Consider the following 26207-nt stretch of genomic DNA (forward strand, 5'->3'; position numbering starts at 1 on the left):
TGTGGCTCTTCTTCCTGAAGTAATGCGATATGTCCACGCCCCGCGTCATTCTTAGGGCAAGTACTGCGTCTCCTCACACAATCCAATAGTGCGAAACACGAAAATGGAAGGCCGGTGAGTGTGTAGGCTGTGCTGAAGATGTTATTATAGAAGGTCACTGAAGCGAGACTCCCCTACATGACTAACAAAACTTGACAAGAATCACCAACCCAGACTTTGAACCTGTATGCGCCTTCCAGATAGCTCAAAGTACTCCGAGAGTGACTTTATTTTCTGGTAGATTTTATGACGGGATGTTAGGAAAATATTCCTTGCGTCCAAACAAATCGACTCGCGCTGTTAAGGAAAGACAGACAATGTTATCGCCCTGCACCACTCTGCGCAACCGGTTGGAATCTTTGCAAATTCTGGGGCAGCACTCTTTGAATGAGCATCCAACCACTAACGAAATTGTGACAGGATAAGAAATTCGTTGCAGTGTCGACAATCGAAACAAGGTATGATACAGATCGCGATGTGCTCGCCATTCTGATCTGTAGCATGAGCGTAATGTAGGTATTGAAGAACACGGGCAGAATCATGTTAAGACAAAACCACAATAGGTGTAACCTAGTTCTGCCCATGTTCTTCAACAGCGTATAAGTGGACAGTGTGCTCAGAAGCCAAAGTGGCCGTCGTTGTCATCGTCGTCAGGGTGGCGTTGGCAGATCGGCAAGGCCTTACCAGATGTCCTGTTCAGCCAAAGGGTTCTACCATGATTGTGGGCTCTACTGTCGGGACTGGGACTCAGAGCTGTTTGTAACCCACTGAGCAGGTTGGAGGACAATCCGCAATACCTCTGGAACGCAGACCAGACGCTGTGCTGGACACTTTGCTGTATTGGCGATGTCAACGACTTTGTCCAAGCAGTGAGTCTAGCTTAACGTCAGTGACCTGGCGCCTCAGGGTGCTGAGTGGTTTAACCTACCTGTCCGGCATGCTGACTGCTGGCGAAGCTTCTGAAACTTCGGTACAGTGCTCCCACCCGCAGGAGACACGGCTGAATCTCATGACGTCTTCGGTGCAATCCCTCACATTCGCAAGATGATTCGCGTACTGATGGAACGTCCTTGGAGAGCGCTCGTCCGAACCGCTGACTACTCTATGGCTGGTATCTTCCTTTGGGCTCGTCGGGCCGTTTGAGTGCTTCATGGGTGCGAACGCTAGGCGCCTAGAAGCAACTGCCCTCTGTTTATAACCCTCAAGTGTCGCAGGCGGGGCCATGAAGAGATGGCTGGATGGAGCTTGCGACGGATCCCAATCGCGAGTGCCATGTATGCGATCATACGTTGTGGAATGTAAGGAGCCTGTTCCATTGGTGCTGTGTAGATCGACTTCGAACAGCCCCGCGGACAGATTGTAATGAGGATTGTCGTTGCTCTGAAATGGTGCATCCAAAAAAGGGTCGATATCCCAGTCGGTGCTAAAGGTCCATGGATCATGAGGCAAAGGTGTCACTTGCTGGACAGTACTGCCTCCACGCATGGTACCAGGAAGTGACTGAGCAGTTAAGTCTGCTTCCAGGTCATCTTCAGCACGACAAACTTCTCGACCGGTTCCAATGCCGAGTAAGCTCCCCTGCGGACGCTTCTGGAGAGCGCAGTCCACAATCTGGTGCGCAGAAATACCAGAATACAGTTGCAGTAGATCCAGTGACTTCCCATGCAGAGTAAGATGAGAAGCTTCCTCTGCAGCATCTGCTTTCCATCCATCATTTCCTGTCCCGAGGCCATTCTTTCTCATATCGTCCCAAACTGTTGTGCTGAGAATAACGTTACGAAAAAATTCGGGACCGGTCAGAGTCTCGAACATCTTGATGTTGCGTATCACAGCTCCCACATACCCTGTGTGATGTGCTATCTCGTGCATGTAGTTCATACCGTGCAACTTCAGTCCACAGCCGTGACTTGTTGCAAGCCATTGACTGATTGCGTCTAAAACAGCTCTGTCAGGCTGCTCAATGTCACTGAAGCCTGGAGTGTCAATCAACCAGATCCGAGACCCCGTAGAGCGACTGTACCAGTCGATCATTGGCATGTGCTCGCGAGCTGCATTGTCAGTAAGATCTTAGATTCTTTTGGACCGTCACCTACTTGAGTCGACGCCATTTGTAACAATTGGTCTCCCACCTGCCTGAGAGAGTTGCTCAATGAATTGCGACTTGCCGGCGCCCGACAAGCCCATCACTGCAATCACGACGTCGCCACGGTGGCTATGAGGGCTGGCCCTCAAACTTCTGTCCGGCATGGCAGTTCCAAGCACAGTCAGGGCTTGTCGCACTGCAGCTGTGTAGGTGATTTTTTGTAAGTCGACGGGAGGTTAGGACGAGATGAGCGTGCTGTTCAGCCGTTCTGCTGAAGGATATACTTTGCACTGCAATGACTTTCGCGGCGAAGTAGCAGTGTCGCTCGCGGACCTTCTCGAGACTGTCTACTGTTGTCAGTTGTGGAATGGTAACGACAATATGGAGGACCGTGTAGAACAACCAGAAACTGAAAAGACCCGGGAATGATCATCTGAAGGACCATGCAGTAGGATAAGGTCTTGGAAAGCTGGCAAGTAAGAAGGACCATGCAGTAGGGACCAGCACGTCTAAGAGAACAACAAATTTATGCTTCTCAGCCCGGCGCAGCAAGATGATTCGACCAGCAGACCGGATGCATATGGATACACACAAAGGCGGTCCGTCTCCGTACCCACCAGAATGCAGGACCACCAATTGAACAGGCATTTGGACGAGATGCAACAGATCAGGCATAGGTTCGAGCATCAGTCCATGACGAACTGGCATGCGGAGCCTGATGGTTTGCCTCGTGCTCATGGGTTGAGAGGGTGATCCTGGTCTGGGAATACCCTGCTTGCTGTGGTCGACGCCGAAATGGAGGAGATGCTGAGACGTCCCAAATGTGTACCAGGCGGCCGAAAGGGGCAGCACGAAGCTGTTTATCAAACCTTTGGTCAAATGAGTAAAATGTCTGGCCCGATCGAGATCAGGTGATGACGGAAGTTCCTTCCAAGACCGGGAGGCTTGCGATCTGGTCACAGTTTGATTGGGCAGCCCCTGCAACCAAAATGCACGAGGCCCAAATCCCCGGATTTTTGGTCATTCCTGGGGTCCACCCGGTCGGCGCATGGCCCATCATTCGTGGACTTCCATAATATGCGAACCATCTCGACAGCGATAGCGTTAGGCTTCAAGTTGATGAGGCAGGGCAAGCGGCGATGCTCCAACGCGCCATATCGGTTGGCGTTGTGCTCTTGCTTCACACCGGATCACTTTGTACTCTCTTCTTGAGGGGCGTCTCACGCACTTCATCTTCGAACTATCAGTTGATTGCTAAATGAGAGCTGCCTGGCTCATACACCTCAGCTTCTGTACCTGTGCTTTCAAGCTGCAAGCACGCGCCGACAACTCCCGCTTACTATGAGCCATTACCGCGATAGCAGTCGCGGGCTATCCTAACAATGACATCGCTTGTGGTCGCAGCAAGTGGCAGCCACATCGTTGCTGCCGCCATTCCAGGCCGTCGCCGTATACCAGAGGAGGAATGGGATCACCACAAGTCAACGATTGTTGCCAAGTACACAGTACAGGGTGAGAAGCTGGAGAACGTCAGAGCCCAGATGCTGGACGAAGGCTTCGATGCTTCGTGAGTCTCCCTTGCTCTTCACCGTGCGCCAGACGAAGCACTTACCTGTCAAGACCGAAGGAGTACAAGAGCAAACTGAAAGAATGGGGTATCTCGAAAAATGCAGTCAAGTGGGAATGGCTTGTCATGCACAGGATTCTGCTGGAGCAGAAGGACTCTGGCATTGCCAACCCCCGGGTGTGGTTCCACGAAATCGCCAGGAACTTTTCCAACACCAGGAGACATTTGAGGAGTCTTGGTCTTACCCCTAAGCAATTTGACCAGCAGGCGAGGCAATGTGCGATACCCACGCCGGCATGGATTCGTCCTTACGGTATCTCGACCTCAGCTACGCCATCCGCACTGTCATTCCAGCAATCGCACCCCAACATAGAGCTGTCGTCGAATAGCAGCGACGAAGTGTGCCGGGACACTCCGTCGGGCCTGACAGAGCACCAGCTTTATACCATGCACAGTGAGCTAGCATGCCTAGCTGCTGCAACTCGAGATACAGCGGCTCGAGATCATCACATTCGCAAAGCCACAGCCGCTCTTGCGGGGATGTGCAAGACGAGATATCATCTCGTATTCGTTGCAGTGGCATCGGTTTTGACGTTGCTCCTCCTGTATGCTGACGGGCCTTTACCAGACATGATCCTGACGGCCTCGCTGGCTGTAAGTCAGACAATGACGGACGAGAACGGCCAGCTGAGCACGGTTCTAGAATGGATGGTCGAACTCGTAAGGGCCAACAACTCCCCGACTGTAATGGCAACCTGCCACATCGGGATCGAGACGCTTCGCCAGGCTGTGCTACACACAGGGACCGCATTTGGACACACCCATCCACATACCCTGGTCATCAGATACTGCGCCGCGTTTCACCTTATACTCACCACAAAGGTCTATGAAGAGGCTGAGAGGCTGTTGTTGGACTTATGGAACGACTGCACTTTGGTGCTGGGAGAAGCCGACCTACTCACGGTCAACGTCCTTGCAGCTGTCAGTCGCGCTCAACAGCGTCAAGGCAAGTATGTACAAGCTCTCATTACACTCGACCGCTGTCTCGGCGTCCTCCCCTTTGGACACCTTCACCCACATCCACATTGGCTAGAGCTGTTAGTCCGCAAAGCCGTAATTTTCTGGAAAATGGGACGGTATGCCGATGCAGAGCTCATATACTGGGAGGTGGTCAGAGGTCGATCGACGACTCTGGGCCGCTGGCACCGAGCTACGATTGCTGCACACAACAGTCTGGCCGATGTTCTTCAAAAGACTGGGCACTGGGAAGCACGCAAGGACGAATACCATAGACTGTTGAGTGATCCACCGGAATTTGTTGGTACGCCAAAAAGTTGGTGGCGGGACAGCTTCGAGGCTTCGAGGTTGATGTCGGACGGATTAATAGATGAGGAGGAAGACTAAGGTCGTGAAATATTGGTGACGACACGATCAATCTGAACAAGGGCGTGCGCCAGAAATAATGACAATACCTCCCTAATCAATTTACACCCTGAGCATGCGAACAGTCACTTGCCTACCTAAATATTCACCAGAGGATGAGTCGACTTGAGTTATACGCTTGTTGCACTCGAGATTTTTCGTATATGCACGCGATTCATGCTCCCTCCCAACGGATGATACCTTGACCGTCTACCCCGGATCTCAGACGCAGAGCAAGAATAATTCCACGCTCGTGCTCCCTCACTCTGTGACACTGCCTGCTGCTTCCAGCGTACCTGCATCTCGACGCACATGGAGGATGGTAGTATCGAAGAAGCGGCGTTAGCTCTCAGCCATGGACGCGAGCACTGTGCATTGATCCATTGTTGATCGATCCAAGAGCATAGGGATGGCTTTCACAACGATTTCAATATACTCGTGACAACCACCTGCCCATGAGCTGTGGCATGGCACCATGGACGGGCTGGTTGGGAAGGTCTGCCTTACGCTTAGAGAGATGTGGGCATGGTCACATCCCATTGTGAATCCAGATCCAGTCCCATACTAGTAAGGACACCTCACTAAAATGCCGAAAGCCGAGCACGCTCACGCTTTCATGGCCGCAACGGACTAGCTTCATGTACTTTTCAGTACCACGCCGGTTAGCCTTTGCATCGCGACGTATTACATATCTCCATTCCGCGACCTGATTGGCATAACCTGGCCACGTACTTCCGGGGATCCCTCCATAGTGCTCCCCACCGATGCAACCCTCCCCCGCTTACCTTTAAAGGCTGAGGCTCCCAACGCCCAGAAATCTTCTTGTCTTTATTTCTGCACCTTATTCTCACCCACTCGCTCGTGTTCAAGAGAATTCGTGCAGCTTGTGTTTAGAGTACATTGCTTCCAGTCGCACTTGCTTCACGACTGTGGAACACCCCTCAAGTCCACGTCCGTCGTGCCTAACGCCAACAACGTCGCTTCTCGACAGGCAACAGCAGTCGCTACTCCAGCAGCGGGCCAAGCCTTCCACTCACAACAATGGGTCTCTCAGAGTCAGCAGTTATTCCTATTGCCGTTCTCTCCGCGATAGTAAGTCTTCCAATTTTCGTGAGACAGAGGCATTGCTCGACAAAGAACCCTCCTCATTTGGCGAGAGATACTTGCGTCAGATGCTCTTTCACACCGTCTTCTTGCGTAGCCGGAGCACTTCTTCCATGCTCACAGCGATCTTCCCGACATGCTCGGTGGTCGCTTCACAAGTGTCTGATCCTTGGACCGTCTCCCTCCTTCTACCAGCTCCTTCTGATAGCTCATGCTGCTGATTCGAGCTGACCAATGCTGGCAGGTCGGCGTCTCTCTTGTCTTCATATGGTGGTGGTTCCCGAGGGCATGGGCCCGCGGTAACGCCGAGGAGCAGCGACTCCAGGAGCAGGAAATGCGAGAGCGCGAGGCCTATATGGCGAACGTTCGGGCGCAGCAAGCGGTCAACCGGCCACGCGACGAGGAGACTGGTGAGGCTGGAGAAGAGCCACCGTCAGAAAATCATGAGAAGCCGCCTCCGGTTTACGTCCCTCAGAAGCCAGCGGGCTACCAGCCGCCGGTGACGCCGTATTGATGCCACTGTCGGCAGATCACAGACAAGCGCCATAGCGGAACCGGATAGGATACCAATATACTCAGACAGGAGGGCAGCTACATCGTGCTCGAGAACAGAATGTGTCAATGCCAGTCCTTTCGATTGACACATCATTCGGGCAGGCAGCAACAACCGCGATTGACATCAGAAGCTGGGTTTCCATGCATTAGGATGGCGCAACGAGACTCATATCGTCACACTGTATGAACTTATAAACCATCGTGGAGAATATTGCATCTTAACATCAGCACAATTTATTCCTCAAGCTATCAAGTTCACATGCTGTCAACGCTCACGATCCACTAACTTCCCCGAACCATCCCTTCAAACACCGCCCTAACACGCCCGGCAACTCCTTCACATCGCGGACGATAAGGTAGTACTCGAAAGGGAACCTCTCAAGATACCTCCTCGTCGTGACCTTCATCTCTCCATCTTCGTCTTCCTCAAACACCGCCTCCTTGAGGTCGAGAATGCTCTGACCCACGCTCTCCGATGCAGAAGTGCCTTCTCTGCCACCGTCTGTGTGACTTTGACCCATATTGATGTTGTCCAAGATGACGAACACAATCAACACCTTCTCCTCCTTCCCTTTCCTCACTAACCGCCTCACCTCATCATGCTCGCTGCAATGTCCATCCGAGATGATGATCATCAATTGCCACAACTCCTCACTTCCGCCACCACCGGCCTTCTTCAATCTCGCCTCGCTCATCATCTCCAGTGACTTCCTCACCAACAGCTTGACGTCCGTCCCCTCTTGACGAAAGCCAAGCTTTCCAAAGATATTGACGCCGCTCTCCTGCCCTTTCCACACGTCCCCAAACTCATGCGCGACGTGCACACCTCTATCACCATTGTCTTTACCATCCCCGAACCCCACAACAGCAATCTCACCGACCTCCAGCATCGCAAGACTCTTGCACAACAGCGCGGTCGTCTGCAAAGCCAGTAGATCAGCACCTGATTCAGCCATGCTCTTGGAGTCGTCAATCGCCAGCATTATCTGATAATTGCGCTTGGACGGCACGCTGCGACGCATCCAGATCTTGTCGCGCTTGTAACCGGAGGCGATGTATGGGATGATGCGTTTGAGGTTGAGACGCTTGCCGCTTCGAAAGTCGCCACGGAGCTTGGTAGCTGTGGTCGGGTGCAGAATGAGACGGAGCTGCTCGGTGAGAATGAGTGAGAAGCTGTGTGTGATTTGAGAGCAGTGTTGCCAGAGCTGGGTGGCGGTTTCTTGAGATGAGCCAGAAGGAGGAGTGGTGGCATCGAGGTCCAGATGTTGAACATCGGCAGCTGTCTCTGAAACGAGCGACTCGGTGTCATTGCCTTGGTCGTCAACGATATCGTCATGCGGGTTGCGACGTTGCTCTGGGACGACCGCACCGTCTTCGCGTCGATCTGCTGTGTTATTGGCGTTCGCTTGTAGCGATTCAGTCGTTCGGCGGCGCGGACCTCATCGCTCATTTCTTCTTGAGGGTCCGGCAACATCGTGTCCTCATGGTCGATTGACATCTCCTTATCTTGGATTGCTTTGCTCATGTCAACATTTTGTGTCTCGTTGGGTCCGGCAGCACCAAGCGCTTGGGCATCAGCTTGAGCGTCGTCGGCATCAAGATGCTCGAAGTCAGCCTCTTGCATATCGATGTCCTCTTTTACCTCGGTAGCCGGATCGTCCTCGACAGGGTCAAGTATCTCACGTCGCTGATGCCATTGTTCGATCACATCAGCCAGCTTGCGTAAGGCCTCTTTCTTCTGGCGCTCGATCTTGTCCTCACGACCGTGGCCGCGCTCGGTCGCACCTGTGCCGTCTGCACCCTGTTCTTGGTTGTCAGTCGATGTGGCGCCGTTCTGAACTTCAGCTTTGTCCATCATCTGCTCATTCTGGTTCTGACCCTCAATGTCTTGATCGGGATTAATATTGTCCTGGACCCGATCGGCTGCGCCCTGCTCCCCTTCGGCCTGCGGATCTTCTTCGAGTTCCATATCTCCCTCGCGCTGCACATGATCGTCATGGTTGTTGTCCGGATCCTGGTCTGGAGAAATCTCATCGTCGTCTGCAATGGGGTTGGCGTTCTCGTCCTCTTCTGCGACAGTCTCGTCCTGATCAGCCACGCCCTCCTCGTCACGATCAGGCGTACCGAGATCGTCGACCTGCTCTTTCTCACCATTGTCTACCGGCAGCTCCACGTCACTCATGCCGTCGATGTCATCTGCGTCTTCATCGTCCTTTTCATCCTCTTCTCCGTTCAGCTGCAGCTCTTCTGGCAGATCCAGAGCCTGCTCGTCTTGCAGATGGGGATCGATGTTCTCGGCTTGAGCCTTTCCTTCACCGGTGTTGTCATCCTCTTCGACCAGTTCATCCTCTCCTTGTACACCGTCATCCGCTTCGCCTTCGTTGTCGCCCTCAGCCTTCTCACCACCAGCTTCTGTCTGCTCTTGGGTCTTCTCGCCCTTTTGTTTCTGGCCCTTGAGGTCTTTTTGATCCTCCTCGCCATCCTTTTGCGCATCGTCCCACATCTTCTCATCCACCGCTGTCGGATCAAGATCGTCTACACTACCAGTTTCCTCATCCATCTGATCTTGACCTTCGTCTTCGCTGCCACTCTCGCCAGTACATTCACTGTCACGCTCGCCTGATTCTCCCATCTTCCCCTGAAGATCATCAGCTCCCATGTCGACAGCGCCCTCGGCATCTTCCATCTCTCCATCTTGATCCTCCTGCTCGCCCTGCGCGAACTCTGACAGATCCTCATCTGCTCCGACATCTTTACTGATATCTTGAGCTCCTTCGCCATCACCAAGACCCGTCCCGCTTTCGAGCTTGCCACTTTCTTGTTGCCCGTCGTGGGGATCTGAAGGCGTGCAGAAGCCTTCATTGGCAATGCTCGTGAACGACTTGGTGAGAAAGCATGCGAGGCGCAATGTTTGCTCGTGTACCGAAATTTGCTCGGTGAGACAATGTTCAGCAATGAGTTTGAACTGCTCAAAAATCGGTGTGACCACCACGAGCAGCGATATCGCGATCCTGAGATCTGCAGGCTGTAGATGATGTAGATTTGACAACACTGAGGACAGCTTTTCACTGACGTCAGACACGTGTAAAGCCCGAGCGATTTCGTTGTAGCGACGATCATGCTGAATCAGCCACCCTGCGCTCTCCGTATCGTTGACGGCGGTGGTCTTTAGGCTGGATAATTGCTGAAGAGCGACGAAGACCGTGTCGACAAGGTCTCGGACAGTTTGATCAATACTGCTGAGCGCGAGATGGTTGATCCCATTGACCTTGGCGTGTCCATTCGGGTTGACATCGTCCAGTCTTGCCCAGGGGAGCAACTGCTGCACAAGATACTCAATTTCTGGCTCGAGCGACTGAAGTCGAACTATGTCTTGCTCGAGTTCTAGCAGCGCAGCCTCTACCTCATTATCGATTCGTAGAGCCGATTCGCTTACCAGTCCATCTGGCAATTGTGACAGCTGGGATCTTCTCAGGCTGAGACTCCTGAGAATGCCTGCTGATAAAGTGAGCCTCGCCGTGACAGCCGAGAGATCAAGCTCTCCATATTTTGCTTGTATGGAAACAACACGAACAGCGGCATCGAGGATCGTTGGAAGCCACTGCGCTCGGATCTGAATGGCGTTGCTGTCCCGGCTATGATGGCTCGAGCGATGGAAGATATCTGCATCTGTGTGGAGGCTCGACAGTCCATCAACTGTGGCACGCAACTCAAGTATAGCCGTACTGAAGATAGCGATGCGCTCTCGCTGCGAGAGTGACTGGAGGAGCAACCCCTCCAAGAGGCCCACACTTCTGCGGATTTCGCCATCGGTCAGATCAGGAGTGTGCTCGGTAGGTGCGTTGCGCGCTGCTGGCAGCAAATCCAAGAGCTCGTGCAGCGCATAGTCACTTTCGACGTGCCCCGACAGGGTCGCGAACTTTGGGATCTGGGGCATGGTACTCAAGACAGTCGCAGTATCAGCCTGTTTGCCCAGGTCAGTCATAGCCAAGTTTCGGCGAATGCCCATGTGTGTGACGTCCTTGATCGTGTCAGTGAATAGTCGTCGTTTCCGTTCTCGGAGGTGCTTGACCAATGCCGACGTCTCATCGGTGAGGCTCGATGGTGTTTCTTTCCGAAGCTCCTGGATCGACTTTGATAAATCTACTCTGAGCGATTCGAGCTCATTGGACACATTGAGATCGCCCTGCTGGGCCAGGTACACACGCCGCATTCCAAGCGCTGCATTTGATGGGCTCGTCAATCGCGCCGGCCGAAGTTGCCAGTCCGAGAAGCTTGCGGCGCAAGTCGCGAGAGCGGACTGAGCGTCGTGAGGGGCAGCTTCGCTGAGTACAGGCCGCTCCGTTGTGCTAGACCTTAGCCCTTCCGACGTGAAAGTGGCGACCGGCTGATTTAGAAGTGCTCGGTACTTCTTGACAATCTTGAACAGCTTGTAATGTGTGCGCCTAGCACTATCCTTGAGTGCAGTGACGTTAGTGTCTTTCCAGCTCGCCAACTTGATCTGTTCGATGACGGCCTTCTCGAGATCGGCTCGGCCTATGGTCACATTCTTTTCCACATTCGAGGCATAACGACCATAGTGAGCAAGCACATGACTGACTGCTGCTGCTATACGCTGCAGTCTCGAGTCATCCTGGCCCATCGCTGTAAGTGTGACAGCCATACTGTGCAATAGATTCAGTCGAGGCGAGAACTGCCCAAGAGTCGCGCTCTTCAGAAACTCCTCCAGCGTTTTCACCAGCTCAAAGCAGTACGCGCGATCATCGCCATTGCTGTCCGCAACAGCGCGAGTGTTGTAGAGGATGGCCTCGTAAGCAATGAAGAACCATGATGCAGCGTTGTCCTCATGTTTCTGCTTCTCGATATCTAACAGCCTAGACCATGAAGACAGCTCAAGACGTCTCCAGCTGACTATCAAGGCCGTGATCTCTTCTTGTAGATTGGCGACAGACCACTCGCGGCTGGCAACACTCTGCCACTGAGCCACGCTATCGAGCAATTTTTCGGTTTTGGTGAGTAGCTTGGCGAGAGGCGTCAGAAGTGTGAAGTCCAGCAAGTCATCACAGATTGCGTGGACCTCAACGGGCACGGCATGTTCTGGCCAATGCTCGTGTATTTCGGCAAATCGAGAGTAGACATCTGCGACCAGAGTCTGCAGCTTCTCGATTTCTTTGACGTTGTGGTCCGTGTAGATGTTGAATCTCTCTGCTTGATCTGGCTGGTTAAGGGAGCTGCTTCGGGCTTCGAGCTGCAGAAACAAAGCGGGCAAAGCTTGCTGGAATGATGAGCGCGACGATGATGACTCGCTGCTGGACTGAGTGACTGCCACCTCAAGTAGGACCTCGGGTGCGATGCAGTCCTTACTTCCAAACATTCTTCGCTGAAACTGCGCAAGTCTCAAAGCGGTGCTCGTAGAGTCCGACTGAGAGGATTCACCGTCAATTCTCCGAGTGTCATCGCTATCATCAAACACAGGGAACATATCAGCCATTTCTCGTTGGTCTGCGTCAGGGTCTTCGTCTTCTTCGCCACGATAAGCATAGTAACGCGACTTAGACTCAGCCTGTGTTTGGTCTTTGGAAAGTCGCTCCTTCCATTGGACGTAGAAGGAGTCCAAGACTGTCAGGTAATCCTGCAGATCACCTTGATGATGTTTGGCTGCACTGCCGATCTCGACAGCATGCTTCACAGCGTGATGCTCCAGCCAGAGGAAGCGGTCATGATTGCTCTTCTTCAACCCTTGCAATGGCCAATGAACAGTATTTCGAGGTGTGGCACCGGCCATAGGTAGATGGGATATTAGCTTGGGGTCGGGGGGTACACGAACGTCCTTCTGCTGTAAAAGCTCAATGCCAAGTCCTAGACACGATAGCAACTGGACGACGGGGACCACGAGGTCGTCGTAAGCACGATCGAGCTTGTCCATTCTTCCAGCTATCCGAGCAATGCTCTCGCGCAAGCGCCCTGCATCCTGGAAATCGAGCTCCGTACCGCCGGTACGAAGCATGTTGGACAGAGCCGGCGATTGCAAAATGCCTCTGATGACCAGGTTGAACTCTTCCTGGACTCTGCCAAGGCTTGACTTTTCAGTCTGACGACTGTTGCGTAAGGATTCGGAGAGCCAAGGTCGTCAAGCTCGAGCTGCAACAGACGGCCAACGAGACTGCTTTGCGAGCCTGAGTTGCGAACATCGAACATTCTCTGAGCATCAACCTTGCGCATGAGCTCGTTTCTTCGCAGTGCGTGGCGCTTTGCTTCCACCTGTGGCAATAGAGCAGGGTCGAAAGGCTTGTCAGGAACCACCATGATCAGTGCTGCGGTGGTCACATGGGCAAGAGCAAGGCCAATGACATGTGTTTGAGAGCCGTCAGGGGTCGCGGCGATGCTCGATAGTAAGCGCAGTGCCGGCACAAGGTGCATCTGCATGACTTCCGCGAACCACTCGTACTGCGACGGTAAGGGTGGAGGTGAAGATGCAGCGTTCAGTAACTCTCGAAGGTTGAGTTCGTCGTTTTCATTCATCCAGGTGTGCTGAACATCTGTCAAGATATGCGCATGGCTCTTGAAGACATTGAGAGCGAGCTTTGAGGTGTTTCTTAGGACGACCTCAAGTGTGCTGCGACTCAAAGTAGACGATGTCTTTGAGACCGTACGTATGATCTGAACAATCTCCTCTCGTGTAGTCTGCAAGGCTCTCAATGGCTGCGAAGTCGCCCCAGCCAGACCTTCGAGCAGTTTATGAGTCAGTTGTGACCCGTTGTCATCGTAATTGCTGTAGAGAGCAGCTAATTCACCTAGGGCCTTCTCATGAGAGCCATTTGCACAACTTGCGGCCGTAAGCAGACGGCGACAGTCTACGAACGGCATCAGATCCAGTACCGCGCCGCTGTGCATCAGAATTTCCTGGCTTGACAGCCTGTCGAACATTTGTAGGAAGCTCTCTTCGAAATGGATGGGAACCTGCCTTGAGACCGACGCCTGCTGCTCGAGAGCCAGAACGGATGCGGAAAGTTGCTTCACTCCAGTCGGGCTGTCATCAGATGACCATGCAGTGAGAGCAGCATCGAGGAGTCCCTTCTTGACTTCCACAAAATCCATCCGACGCTGTGATCTTGCAATGATGTTTTCATCCAACAGCCGAAGCAGACCTTCTAACGCCATTTTGATCTCGAGCTGAGGGAGATTCTGCGGAACCTTGGGCGACCAGACGGGCCACATCGCTTGTAGTGCCCGCCCATACTCCAGGCGAGAGATGTCGAACACCTGAAGAGCCTCGGAAAAGTTTCGCAGAGGGCCCTGTTGACTGTCTGGATGGCTGGAGATCTCTTGCCCGATCTGGAGGAATGCTTGCAATCGTGGGAGATCCAAGTCGGTTCCATCTGCCAGAGCCATCAGATCCGCGATGAAGTTGGCCATCTGCTCAAAAGCGTATGCGTCCGAAATGGTTTCAGGCGTGAGCGAAGAAAGAAACTGGACTATTTGCCTCATCACCGCTTGGCTGAAAGCGAAAACGGCAGGCGTACTAACGGCATCAATTTTCTTGTTCTTCGTCACGACTGCCGACCTTTCCAGGACTGAAAGGTCTTTCACTCCCAGAGACTCAGCCTTTTGTACCACTCGTCCCATCAATAGCTGCATCCTCGACGTGAGCATTCCAAGCTGCCAGATTCTGTGGTATGGTCTCAGCTGCTCGAGACCTTTCTGTTGGATAATGCTTGCGAAGTCAGGCTCATTCAGCAACCATAAGAATGGCTGCATGTTCCTAGGAAACGTCGCAGTATGCATGTCCATCTCAGACAACATAACACGCCAAAGAGGTGAACGAGAGTGCTGCATTTGCTGGAGCAACGCGTTATTCGCACTCAGTGACGCACTCAGGGCCGGGTTCAACAGATCGTGCGTCCCTACCCGAATGAGCTGTACGTCGTCGTGGTCCAGATTGTTGATATAGGCGTCGACCAGTTCTTCTGGGAGCTCGTCCCGCAAGGCCAGGTCGCGCAGCCGACTTAGTCTAGCACTCTCGTGATATCTGACTAACCCCACCGTCTCGTCCGGTCGCATGGGTTCAGAAATATAGACCTCTAGCGACCGATTGCGCATGGCACGCGACAATTCGCCATACTTGGGGTCCGTGGTCAAAAAGATGCGGAAAGCAGGATGCGGCCTGACGAGTCGAGGACCCGTGCCGTCGGTGCTGTGTTGTTCGCTTATCACAAGGTGACCGTCAGTCTCCAGTAAAGAGTTGAGTCGGTCCAGTACAGAGGCATTACACAAGTTGGCATTGTCAAGTACAACCCAAGACCCATCCTGAATGGCGTCGAGGAGAATGCCATCGTTCCAGACAAACTGTCGTTTGCGGGCCACAGTGTTGGCATCGACTAGTGACCGCAACTCAGTGACGAATGGCTGTAGCTTCGGCGAATTCAAGCCAGAAACAACGGTCAATAGCTGCCCAGGCAAAACATTCTCATCACCTGTAGTCGTCCATGCTTTCAATAGCGGGATCACACGGTCCACAGATATTTCCTGAGCCAGACCCTGTACGAGTGCCTCGTGCAGAACAGCGATCAATCGGTGACGGATAGCTTGCAGATTTCTGTCAGGATCATACTGCTCAAAGCCGCCAAGTAAATCTGTTGTGTCGATGTCTGCGTTCATTGAGAACTCCACCAGCTTGCTGCCACTCGTGGCGGCCAGACTACGAATCAGTTCGGTCTTGCCAACATTGACTGGGCCAGAGACGATGACAGGCCAACCAAACTGGAGCGCTGTCACGATGGATCGAGCTGCTGGTAGTCCTGACGGCGAAATAGCGTACGTGCCTGCGATGTGTTGTAATAAGTCATCACGTTGCAGAAGTGCGATGCCTATCTTGAGCTCGCTTCGGCTCAGCCTCGTGTAGGTGCTCACAGGAGGTGCATTGCCCTCGTTGTCCGCACGAACAGCTGCAAGGGCATCTTTTTGCTTCGTGGTTCGAAAACGGGAAGCCACGACAGTATCGAAGTGGTACATGGGATTGAGACCTGAGTGCTGTTTGGAAAGTGCAAGCCAGCGGCTAACATCGCGCAGGTTTACCTCCCACGGTCCACCTTCCTGAAAGAATGGCTGGTGGTGCATGATCTGATCTGACTCGGACACCACTCGGATGATTGTTGTCAGATGTTGTGGGTCGACTTCGGGATAGTTTGCCTTGCAGATCCGCATCAAATCTTCTTGTTCGAACGGATCTGCGTAGACTACTGTGAATCGATTGACGAAAGAAGCTGGCAGACCTTTGCGACCTCCGCCTTGATGGTGTGGATTTTGTGCTGCGAAGAGCCGAAAGTTGGGATGGCAGGAGAAAGTTCTGTCGAGCTCCGCAATATACGCTTCCTTTCGATGGTCAAGACAAGAATTCAGCCCTTCAAGCACAGACTGCGATGCAAGATTCATTTCGTCTAGCAAAACCCATGCACCATCTTGCATGGCTTGCAGCAGAGGGCCGTTCTGCCACGCGAAGTTTCCAAGGCCTTCGTTTGTGGTAGGAGCATCGGCGCCGAAGAGGTCCATGAGATCAGTCTGATCGGAAAGGTTGATGCGAGTAAGCTTCTGACCGACGACTTGAGCCAGTGCTGTGACTATGGCGGTCTTTCCGACACCCGGGTTGCCTTCCAGCAGAACCGGACGGTCAAGTTGCAGTGCACGGACGATGCGCATCATGTTTTTCAGAGTTGTCGGCGCATCGAAAACGAGCTCTGTTGGTGTCTTGATGCCGCTGTGCGCACGTCTCAGTCCAAATTGGCCGACACTGATGATGGCGTCTGTAGCGGACAGCTCTGGTCGTGCGTTGTACAGGTCCGCTACGTCGATAACAACAAGTTCCTGAAGAAATGCCAAACACTGTAGACGAGCATTGCTGATGTTGCCAATCGTCGAGGCTGTCATACCAGCAGGATTCGCACCAACGGAATCCAGAAACACCAGACTCGCACCATGGACGAATGCGTGCTCGGCCGGTAGCTGGTCCTGCGTGTCGATGAACTGTGTCCATGACAACAAGTCCCTCAAGGGTATGCTCGTGCTGCTGAGAGGATTGAATGTCGTCAGAAACCACTGGGTGAACTTGAGCATCAACGGGGCAAGGAACCTCGCTCTGTCCTTGAGCGACTTCTGGACTATTGGCAGCACGTCATTCTCCTGCGACAATGGCGGAACCCAGATCTCAGTCATTCGATTTCGTAAAGCCGCTGACAGCTCCCGCTTTCCATAGTCTCCGCCAGGATTCATCGTGGAGACAAATTGGAATTTAGGGTGAGCAACGACAACATTGTCAACGGAGCCCTTCTCAGCCAGGACAATCGTACGAGCAGGCTCCAGTACGCTATTGAGTCGTTCAAGCACCGAGTCATCCGCCAAAGAGATCTCGTCCAACAGGAAATGTTCGCCGAGCTTCATAGCGCGTACCAGACTTCCATCACTCCAGGCGAACAAAGATCGGTAGGCAGCGATCGCATCTCGTGCCTTTTTGACTGCTTCGGGCTTCAGTGTCTTGGTGTCGATGTGCGAGAACTTTGACATGAGGCTTTCCACGCCTCGATCGTCGTCCGTTAGAGCACCATTATTTGTCGACATCAAAGGCCTGATGCTGTCGAGGACATCGCTCTCGAGTTGGGCGTGAGAACGAACAGGCCGTTGAGAGCCGATCAGATCACCAGTCTCTGTATTGGTGTGCGCGTTGTAGATGTTGAGTGGTCTTCCGGAGGCTGCTGCCACAACCTGACATATCTGCGTTTTACCACAGCCTGTTGCCCCAACCAGGAGTACTGGCTCATTGTTTTTAAGTGCTTCGGAAACGAGCACATACAGACGCCTCATCGCTAACGTCCATACGATGTTGTCTGCTTCCTGCACCGCCGCAGGAAGGGCGTCAGCGCTGTATATATCGTCCGTCTCGAGCTTGATCTTCAGGGTCTCCTCGATCGCTTCTTTGACAAGTTCTCGCTCCGAGGGCTCTCTGACACGTTCCGCGAGGAGCATGAAGCCATGCTTTGCCAGTTGTTGACGATCATCGACAGGTCTCGATGCCCACCTGAAAAGGTCTCGCAAGGTCGCAAAGCTGTTTCGCTGCTCAAACAACCTCGACGATTGCCTGAGGAGTGACAACTTCTTGTACACAGCCACGATCTGTGTGCAAAACGACGGAGCAATTTGAGCACGCTCGCGTAGTATGATCTCGAGCTCGTCTTCCGGAATGTCGTCGAAATGAATCTCTAGGAAGCGGTTGCGGAATGCTCTTGAAAAGCGTTTGCGTCCACCGTAGAGTCCAGCCGGATTCTGTGTAGCAAAGAGCATGAAGTTCTTGTGTGGGCGGACAATCTGTTGTGTTTCAGGGATCAGAAGCTCTCGATTGTCGTCCAGTAGCCGATTTAAAGCCTCAAGCACATCGCTTGGAGCCAGATTGAGTTCGTCGAGCACGAGCCAGTGACCATGACGGAGAGCGCTGACAAGCACTCCTTCTTTGAAACGCAGCTTTCCGTCATCGTCTGACCCATAACTTCCCAGGTACTCCTGCAAATCTGTATGCTCGTGGTTGTTGATCCTGATAAACTCGTTGCCGGACAGCCTGGCGAGATATTCGACCATGCTAGTCTTGCCAGCAGAGGTGGGTCCCTGCAGTAATATAGGAAACCGTCGCATGGAGCAGCACGTGCCAGGTTCATGAGGTTGCGCTCTACCGAAGGCGTACGAATATAGTTGGGTTGGAGGTCGGGACTATTCGAGCCCTTACTGATCAAATGGTGGCGAAACGCGACGAACTCGCCTTCGACATGGGCTAAATTGGGCTGCTGTGCTAGGAAAGATTTGACATTCTTGATACTGGACAATAAGTGCTTCTCGACGACCGGAAAGCACAAAGCTTCTGAGTCGCGACTCAGGGCGGTGAAGAAGCTCATGGCGAATCCTTCATACATGCTGCGGCGGATGCCGTGGCTTCGACCGTGTTCAATGACATACATCAGACAACGGACGAGGGAACGTATGCTGAAGTGCGGGGCGTCACCAGCACCATCAGTCAAGCGGTGTTCCCAGTTGAGCTGCTGTACTCCAAGGTACGTACGAGCGAGGTCCAGTGCGGCTCTCTTGTCGCTGCTCAAGATTGCGCCGAGATATGACTGGATGATCCGCACCAGATCTTCTGCGTTCTCGTCACCAGAGTACACAAATAACTCTGTAAAGCGTGCTCTTAGCGAAAGTGGAAGATCCTTCTTGCCAGCATCGGTGGCTGGATTCATGGCGGCAAAAAGTCTGAAATTTGGATGAGCAACGATCTTTTCGACATTGCCGGCTTCTGCAAGCAATATCGAAGGGCGTGCGCCGTTCGCATCGCCCAGCAATGATGCGATATGGTCGAGTGTATCGGAAGAAGCAAGATTGATTTCATCAAGGAGCAGCCACTCGCCATGCCGCACGGCTTGGACCAGACGACCCTCGACAAAAGCGAACGCCTGACTGTCTTCACTTTTTCCGATCTGGCTCTGAAGCTTCTTCAAATCGTTGTCGAACAGCAGCCACCTCTCGCGCAGGCTCTCGCGCTTCGGGTTGTCGAGCCTACGCTTCTTTGCGGCAGGCTCTCGGAATGGTTGCGGTTGTTGAGGATCAAGTGGTTTGTTCAGAGCCGCATTAGCGGTCTGTATAGCTTCGTGGAAGAGCTTGAGAAGTCGAGCCCAACTCTGCTTAGAAACCGCCTTGTTCACTGCGGACTGGAATTTCTCGTTGCGGCTGGCCGAGAAGGTATCGCTGAACAAGGCAGAAAATGTCTCAACCAGCGGCACCACAAGAGACTCCGCTGTGACAGGCTTCAGCCCGCCCAGGAGATCTGATACTTCACTCTGTTGTGAGAGATTCACCACAGTCAAGCTCTGACCAACCAAGCTTGCGATGTGCTGGACTAGCGATGTTTTCCCAACACCAGTCTCGCCAACCAGTAAGCAAGGCTCGTAGAAATCAATGCTAGCTGCGATGCCCTCCAGACCACGTCGAGAAGCTGTAGTATTTGCGAACGGCTTTCGCTTGCTATGGCTGTTGCGGCCAGGAAGCTTCGTTATCGTGCTTCGTCCAACTCTCAGAGACAGCGAGTCTTCGGTGACGATATTTTCGATTGGGCTGTTGTAGAATTCGACTTGACTGGAAGAAATGTTCATGGCCTTGGCAATCAACATGGCTATCTTGTTGTACAACACTGGCTCGCTGAGATGGGCTGCATAGCAGTCGAGACCATCCTTAAATGTGTTCCCAGCGAAGTTCTCTGGGATCGCTGTGCCGTTGCCGAGCACAGTATCACTGTCTTGAAGTCTGCGGGCGGTCCGCTGGCACCATTTCAGGAGGTCTCTGAGCGCTGGAGGCCGGCCTTGGGCAGCTTTGAAAGCAGGATCGTGACGATACAAGTCTATCAGGCTCTCATGTACTCCGAAGACATTTGCACTTATGGGTTTAAGCGCGGAAAACCGTCCAACAACTATCTCTTCTACCTCACTGATCGCGTATGACTCAAACATCATGGAAGACCATAGACGTTTGCTGGTCAGCCACGCATGGCGCGAGGATATTGACTGAGAGTTCTCGGAGGAGGCGCGTATGGTCGCAATAATACGAAAACCGTCAGCGGCCTTGACACGTTTTCGCTGGTTAGGAATGAACAGCGACCCATTCTCAACGAGAGGTCGAAGGACACCAAGAACTTCTGCTGGTGCCCGATCGATGTCTTCTATCAGAACCCAATGACCCTGCTGGACAGCGGTCGTCAGCACACCAGGCTGCCAGACGAAGGAGCCATCCTTGGTTGAAGTAGTGTAGATGCCGATCAGAGACTTGGCGTCTGTCTGTTCGTTCAGATGGAGTGTTATTAGTGAGGCCTCTTTGTTGAGCAGTCGAGCTGCTTCCATGATGACAGACGTTTTACCACTGCCTGGCGCACCTGCGACTAGCACAGGCTTCGCGCGGAGCAGCTGCTGTCCAAATTGTGAGATGTTGGACAACGACGTCTCAGTGGTGACAAAGTGGCTGCGGCTGTTCGAGAGTGCGGCACCTCTTAGCAGTGTGACTCCACCGACCAAAGCAGTACGAGCGTTGAGGTCGCTCTGAGACATAGACTTGCTGACTATCATCGAAGATGTCCGAGCACGGAGACCTTGGCAGGTCTCGACGGCAGCGGCAAGTTTTGACCAACGCTTTTCTTCCCATAGCTTCAGCAATCGGTAGTCAACACTAGTGCCCTCCCATCGTACAAACACGGGATCATCGCCGACGTAAGTGCTCAATAGCTTTTCGCAGTAGGCGTCAGCCATGTGCATGACCAGGCAAAGGCATTCTATCGCAAGGACTCGAATCGCTCGAGATGCATGATTCAAAAAGGTGGTTAGAAACGCTGGAGGGAACAGTCCATCGAAACTGTCCCGATCGAAAGATAGCAGCCGAAAGCTCGCCTGCAATAACAACAGCGTCTGGCCGTCGTCGACAGTCCTCGATGATGCGTCGAAGACATGGCGTAGGCTTCTTCTCGACAAGATTCCGTGCACCAGTGGTTTGAGATGAATTGCCAATGGAAGGACTGCGGCAAGCGCGTTCAAGGTGAGAATGGTGTCATCGAGATTGTCGAGACCAGCATCCAACCATCGTACTGCAATGTCTGGATATATGGGTTCGTAGAGAGCGAAGAGGCTTTCGATTGAGCCTGGCGACCGGGCAAACGATGAAATAGCACCCAAATACTGTGAAGTCGTTCCAGAGACCACTCTCAATATTTCTGTCCGTATCTCGACCGGCAGTCGGAAGTCGACGATTGTTGTTTCTAGCTGACTATCAGCCAGGCGCAGCTTCTGTTGAAGTCGTCCATACCTGCACATGTACATGTCCAAGTCGTTCCTGCTTCGCGACGAAAAGTTCAAGTTGCCTTCGAGATCCTTGGCAGAAAATTTAGAGTTTACAATTTCGAGATCTACGAAGCTACTGAGTCTTGGCTTTCCGATGGGGGCGGGATCGAAAAGCCGGGAGACATTTCGCACCTTCCTCTTTCGCTGCAAACACATCAACGTCACTGCCCTTGGCATCCTAGGTCTACTCGTGCTAGCGGCACGGTTATCTCAACTTGAATGCAACGACTTGGCGCAAATGAGGGGCGGAGAAGCTCGTCTACAAGATAAAGGCGTCATCGAGGAGGTCGGGTAATCGTATATAACGATGTAGCTCGCCAGAGGTCAATGTTATAAGTCCAAGAAGGTGGCTGTTTTGTTAAGTCACCAAGTCACTGCAGAACAATATGCCCCATCTGCTACTAACCGCTTTGACGGCATCTGCCCTCGCTCTTGCTACACCGTTGACTTCACGAAACCCAGTGAAGCGCAATGAGCCCCAATATCCAATACTGACCTGCGAAGCCGCTAGCTGGCCGACTACAGAATTGCCCAAGTACATCACGCCTCAATTGCCGGATGCGGACCTTCAGGACCTAATTTCCCAGATCAATCCTGACAACATCTACGCCAACATTGAGAAACTTGTCTCATTTGGCACGCGACACACGCTTTCCAGCCAGACTGACCCGAATCGCGGAATAGGAGCAGCTCGATCATGGCTGAAGTCTAAATACGAGGAGTACGCCGAGGCGAGCAATGGACGGATGACTGTGAGCCTCGAAGGGTATGAGCAGCAGCCGGACGGAGATCGAGTACTTTTCCCAGTCCTGATTCAAGATGTGGTGGCGACTCTGAAAGGGAGCGAAGAGCCTGATCGCTATTACCTGATCTCTGGGCATTACGACTCGCGGCGAAGCGATCCTAACGACTATGAAGGTGACGCGCCGGGGGCAGACGATGAGTACGTTTAAGCCACTTCTACAATTACAAACAAATGAGAAACTGACTGGAGATAGCGCATCTGGGGTGGCTGTTTCACTGGAGTTGGCCCGAGTCTTTGCCCTGGCACCCACTCCACCACGAGCAACCATCATTTTCGTTGCTGTCGCTGGTGAGGAGCAAAACCTGTATGGCGCCAACTACCTTGCCGAAACGTTCCGCAACACTTCGCGAAACCTTGCAGGTATGCTCAATTGCGACACCGTTGGCAGCTATACCGGTGACGATGGCTACGAGGATCCCCACGTCATTCGTGTATTCGCTGAAGGTCCACCTTTGACGGAGAACGCTACTGTCCGCGCGCAACGCTTGTCCATCGGCGGAGAGAACGACTCTCCGGCACGAAACCTGGCACGCTTTATCCATGAGGTTTCAGAGAACGAGTATACGGAGATGAACGTTAGTGTGATCTACCGACTCGACCGATTCCTCCGGGGCGGCGATCACCGGCCTTTCCTTCAGAATGGCTTCAGCGCTGTGCGATTCACTGAGCCACATGAGGTTTATGAGCATCAGCACAATGATGTACGAGTCGAGGACGGTGTGCAGTACGGCGATCTCATCGAGTACGTAGACAAGGACTACACGGCTCGCGTCGCCAGAGTCAACGCCGCTGCGTTGTGGAGCTTGAGCCAGGCGCCCGGCGAGCCAACGAGCGTGTATGTGAATACGACAGCACTGGACAATGACAGTCAATTTGTGTGGAGCCCGCCAGTCGACGGAGACGAGGGTGTGGACAGCTATGAAGTGGTTTGGAGGCCGACAAACGCGCCTTTCTGGACTAACAGTGTCGATGTTGGGAAGACCGACTCTGCAGTTGTGCCTCTCAGTAAGGACAATGTCATCTTCGGGATCAGGAGTGTTCGAGCAGGATATAAGAGCCCGGCTGTGCTCCCATTCCCTTTACCGGTGGCGGACTAGAACATGGGAGCTTCCACAAGCCAGTCATGCTGGAGTTGAAGGAATCGGTGGACGCGTGAAAAGCATGGTTGGACAGTTCTCTCGTGTCAGGTAGCCGGTTATCTGAGCTCCGCAATATACGTACTCAAGTATCTGGTCAAGTCGCATCCAGCTTGGCGTTTGTAGTGGACTCACACCAATGTGCGGCTCAGATGAAACCAACTCTGGACTCGTTATGGCTACTGCTTCTTTCGTCCGTAAAAGACACCCATGTGAAATGTGAACCACGCACCACCTGCAAGGTCCTTCTCGATCTCATGCATCAGCCCAGCCAGACCACCGCTATGCACCTCGCTCACATCCCCAAACCCGGCATCTTCTCTCGCCTGCAGCATATGAGATATAGCTGTTGCGAAGATGGCTGTGGATCGTCTTCTACACTCGCCGCCATCGTCGTAGCGATCAAGAGCAAAGACATCCCTGTTCACAGACTCCAGTCCACCAACGGCGGGATCGGCCATCAGAGTATGCAAATTGAGGTAGCCATAAATACAATCCTGCACTCGTGCATTGTCGATGAGTAGCGCAGTCAAGCGGTCAAGAATCTGTGGTCGAAAGGGGGAAAAGCGCTCAATTTGGTCCGTCTCGGTCCGCATTTCCTTGACGGCACACAACGAAGCCTCTGCTGAACCAACAGGTGCTGCGCTTCTCATAGCGTGCCTCGATGCGACCCCAAAATCTGATTCAGCCCATTGCAACCAACCACCAGGCTTGAGAAGGGTGACCGCATTCTTTAGAGCTACAGCCCACTCGTCCCTGCGCATTTCACCTTGTATGGATGCTATGTGGACAATGTCAAAGTATCCGTGCCATCGAGCTTCGAAAGGCTTCTTGATGTCCGCCGTGTGTAGCCTGATATTAGCCGGAAGGGATGACTGGGGTGGGAACATCGTGTTTTCGATGTCAAAGCCATGTAGTTGGCTATCTGGGTGTACATGCTGGGCCAGTCCGAGAAGAAACGCAGCTGATCCGGTCCCCAAATCGGCAACATGTGTCGGAGAGGACGCGTCGAACGAGATGGCTGGATGGAAATAATACCCCTGGCAATTCAGCACTAAGCGGTGTTGCTGGTCAAGCCGCGCAGCCTCGGAAGGGTCGCGAGTGATCATGTAGTAGTCTGCTGGGATCCGCATACTTGGTACGCTATGGGTTTGAAGTGCTGCAAAGATAGAGAAGCCAATGTTCCCACGCAGCTCAGTGATGTGACATATCGGCGGAGGGCGCGCCTCGGACAACCTATATATTGCCGCATGTGCTCCAAATTGGACATTTCGGCCATCGTATATGCACATAGGCAAGTCTCATGGTCACCTATGATTCCCGATCAGGCTTGAAAGCGCGGAGGACTTAGCATGGCCTGAATTGTGAATCCACTGGGGCTACCTACCCGCCGGGCCTGTTTGTGGAACTACAGATCGCGTCAGCATTGCGACTTGGCAAGCCGTAGCTCAGTGCAGCCATCATCATGCGAACGCAGGTCAACCTTGTGACTGATTCGATGGTTTCTGGTATGGTGAAGATCAGCGATCGTATTCATGTCGAAGTCCAATAAAGAGGCTTTTTGGAAAATTGATCGCGTAAAATAATTGTGTCTGTAGGCACGGAGCGCATTATGTGCGACTCTGGGCTTAATCTGTTGAGACGCAGTAGACCGTCAGGGTGGACAACCTTCCAAGGTTGTCGTGTTGTTGTGCGCAAAGAGCAAGGTAGAGAACGTTTCGAACTCCACACTTCAAGTTGTCTCTACCAGAACGATGTGTGACGTCAGTAAAGAGGTGTGCCGGTGAAGTTGTTGGACGTCGGGGCCAGCATAAACAGGCCCAGACTAATAGTGTCTCCTCACTACTCAGTACCTTCTGGAGATGACACCAGCACTGGAGGCCATGACCTAGCGCATGCCAAGTACCATTTGGTGAAGAGGCATCAGCCACTACCTAGGTATACGTGGACTTGCGTGAGGCATCGATATCTGCATTTTGTATGCCGAAGCAAGGTTGTCATCATAAGAGAGGCGTACATAGAAGTCACCGCCTGTGTGTCCAGGTCTCGCGGTCGTCGGACTCGGACTGGTCGACAGACCAGCGCATCGTCCTCCGAGGCACGGTTCAACGGGAACCAGTGAGCAAATGCAATCCCTATGAGAATGTCACGCTTCTTTTTTCCACTCCCGACGTCTGCTGATCTTATCAGCGGCCTACCCACGATATCTGCGGGCCTGCGGCCCACGGTGAGAAGAGCTACTCAAGAATGCAAGGTCTGGACCTGGACCTGAGCTGAGTCACCTCGCCAATCACAAACCAGACGAAAGACGCCTCCGCAAATGCTTACTCGAATCAAGACGCTCAAGCTTCACCAAGCTTTGTGCTTAACTGCGATCTGACTTTGGCAGTGGGGATTGATAGAGCAGATCATTGGGAGAATGGACAGCTAGCTTGCCCTGTGGCTGGACCACCACGTTGCTACATGCAAATGATAAGCGATATGCTTCCCGTCCGCGCGTCTGAATGCCATAGCTGTGCCCAGCACCACTGTGTGGCCTCTAGGTGCCGCCGGCCTCATATTGCCACGCTTTCCACGGTGCATTCAG

General features: G+C 53.0%; 5 protein-coding genes across 5 annotated transcripts; 3 read left to right on the plus strand and 2 right to left on the minus strand.

Annotated features, from left to right (window-relative positions):
• Positions 1-3504: 3504 nt before the first annotated feature.
• AB675_11552 (uncharacterized protein) lies at positions 3505-5093 on the plus strand (the record flags this gene model as incomplete). Its single annotated transcript, XM_018140410.1, has 2 exons — positions 3505-3689; positions 3743-5093. 2 exons carry the CDS (start codon positions 3505-3507, stop codon positions 5091-5093), a joined length of 1536 nt encoding a protein of 511 aa, XP_018000112.1.
• Positions 5094-6152: 1059 nt separating this feature from the next.
• On the plus strand, positions 6153-6729 carry AB675_11553 (uncharacterized protein; the record flags this gene model as incomplete). The annotated part of the gene is made up of 2 exons (XM_018140411.1): positions 6153-6203; positions 6460-6729. The coding sequence occupies 2 exons, from the start codon at positions 6153-6155 to the stop codon at positions 6727-6729; spliced, it is 321 nt and encodes a 106-aa protein (XP_018000066.1).
• Positions 6730-7042: 313 nt separating this feature from the next.
• AB675_11554 (Midasin) lies at positions 7043-21094 on the minus strand (the record flags this gene model as incomplete). Its single annotated transcript, XM_018140412.1, has 4 exons — positions 7043-8068; positions 8119-12868; positions 12919-18419; positions 18485-21094. The coding sequence occupies 4 exons, from the start codon at positions 21092-21094 to the stop codon at positions 7043-7045; spliced, it is 13887 nt and encodes a 4628-aa protein (XP_018000063.1).
• Positions 21095-22065: 971 nt separating this feature from the next.
• On the plus strand, positions 22066-23581 carry AB675_11555 (putative zinc metalloprotease; the record flags this gene model as incomplete). Its single annotated transcript, XM_018140413.1, has 2 exons — positions 22066-22622; positions 22678-23581. The coding sequence occupies 2 exons, from the start codon at positions 22066-22068 to the stop codon at positions 23579-23581; spliced, it is 1461 nt and encodes a 486-aa protein (XP_017999825.1).
• Positions 23582-23799: 218 nt separating this feature from the next.
• Positions 23800-24753, minus strand: AB675_11556 (uncharacterized protein; the record flags this gene model as incomplete). The annotated part of the gene is made up of 1 exon (XM_018140414.1): positions 23800-24753. The coding sequence occupies one exon, from the start codon at positions 24751-24753 to the stop codon at positions 23800-23802; it is 954 nt and encodes a 317-aa protein (XP_018000148.1).
• Positions 24754-26207: the final 1454 nt, after the last annotated feature.

The sequence above is a fragment of the Cyphellophora attinorum genome, assembly GCF_001299255.1.
Source record: "Cyphellophora attinorum strain CBS 131958 chromosome Unknown Contig13, whole genome shotgun sequence".
Taxonomy (NCBI): Eukaryota; Fungi; Ascomycota; class Eurotiomycetes; order Chaetothyriales; family Cyphellophoraceae; genus Cyphellophora; species Cyphellophora attinorum.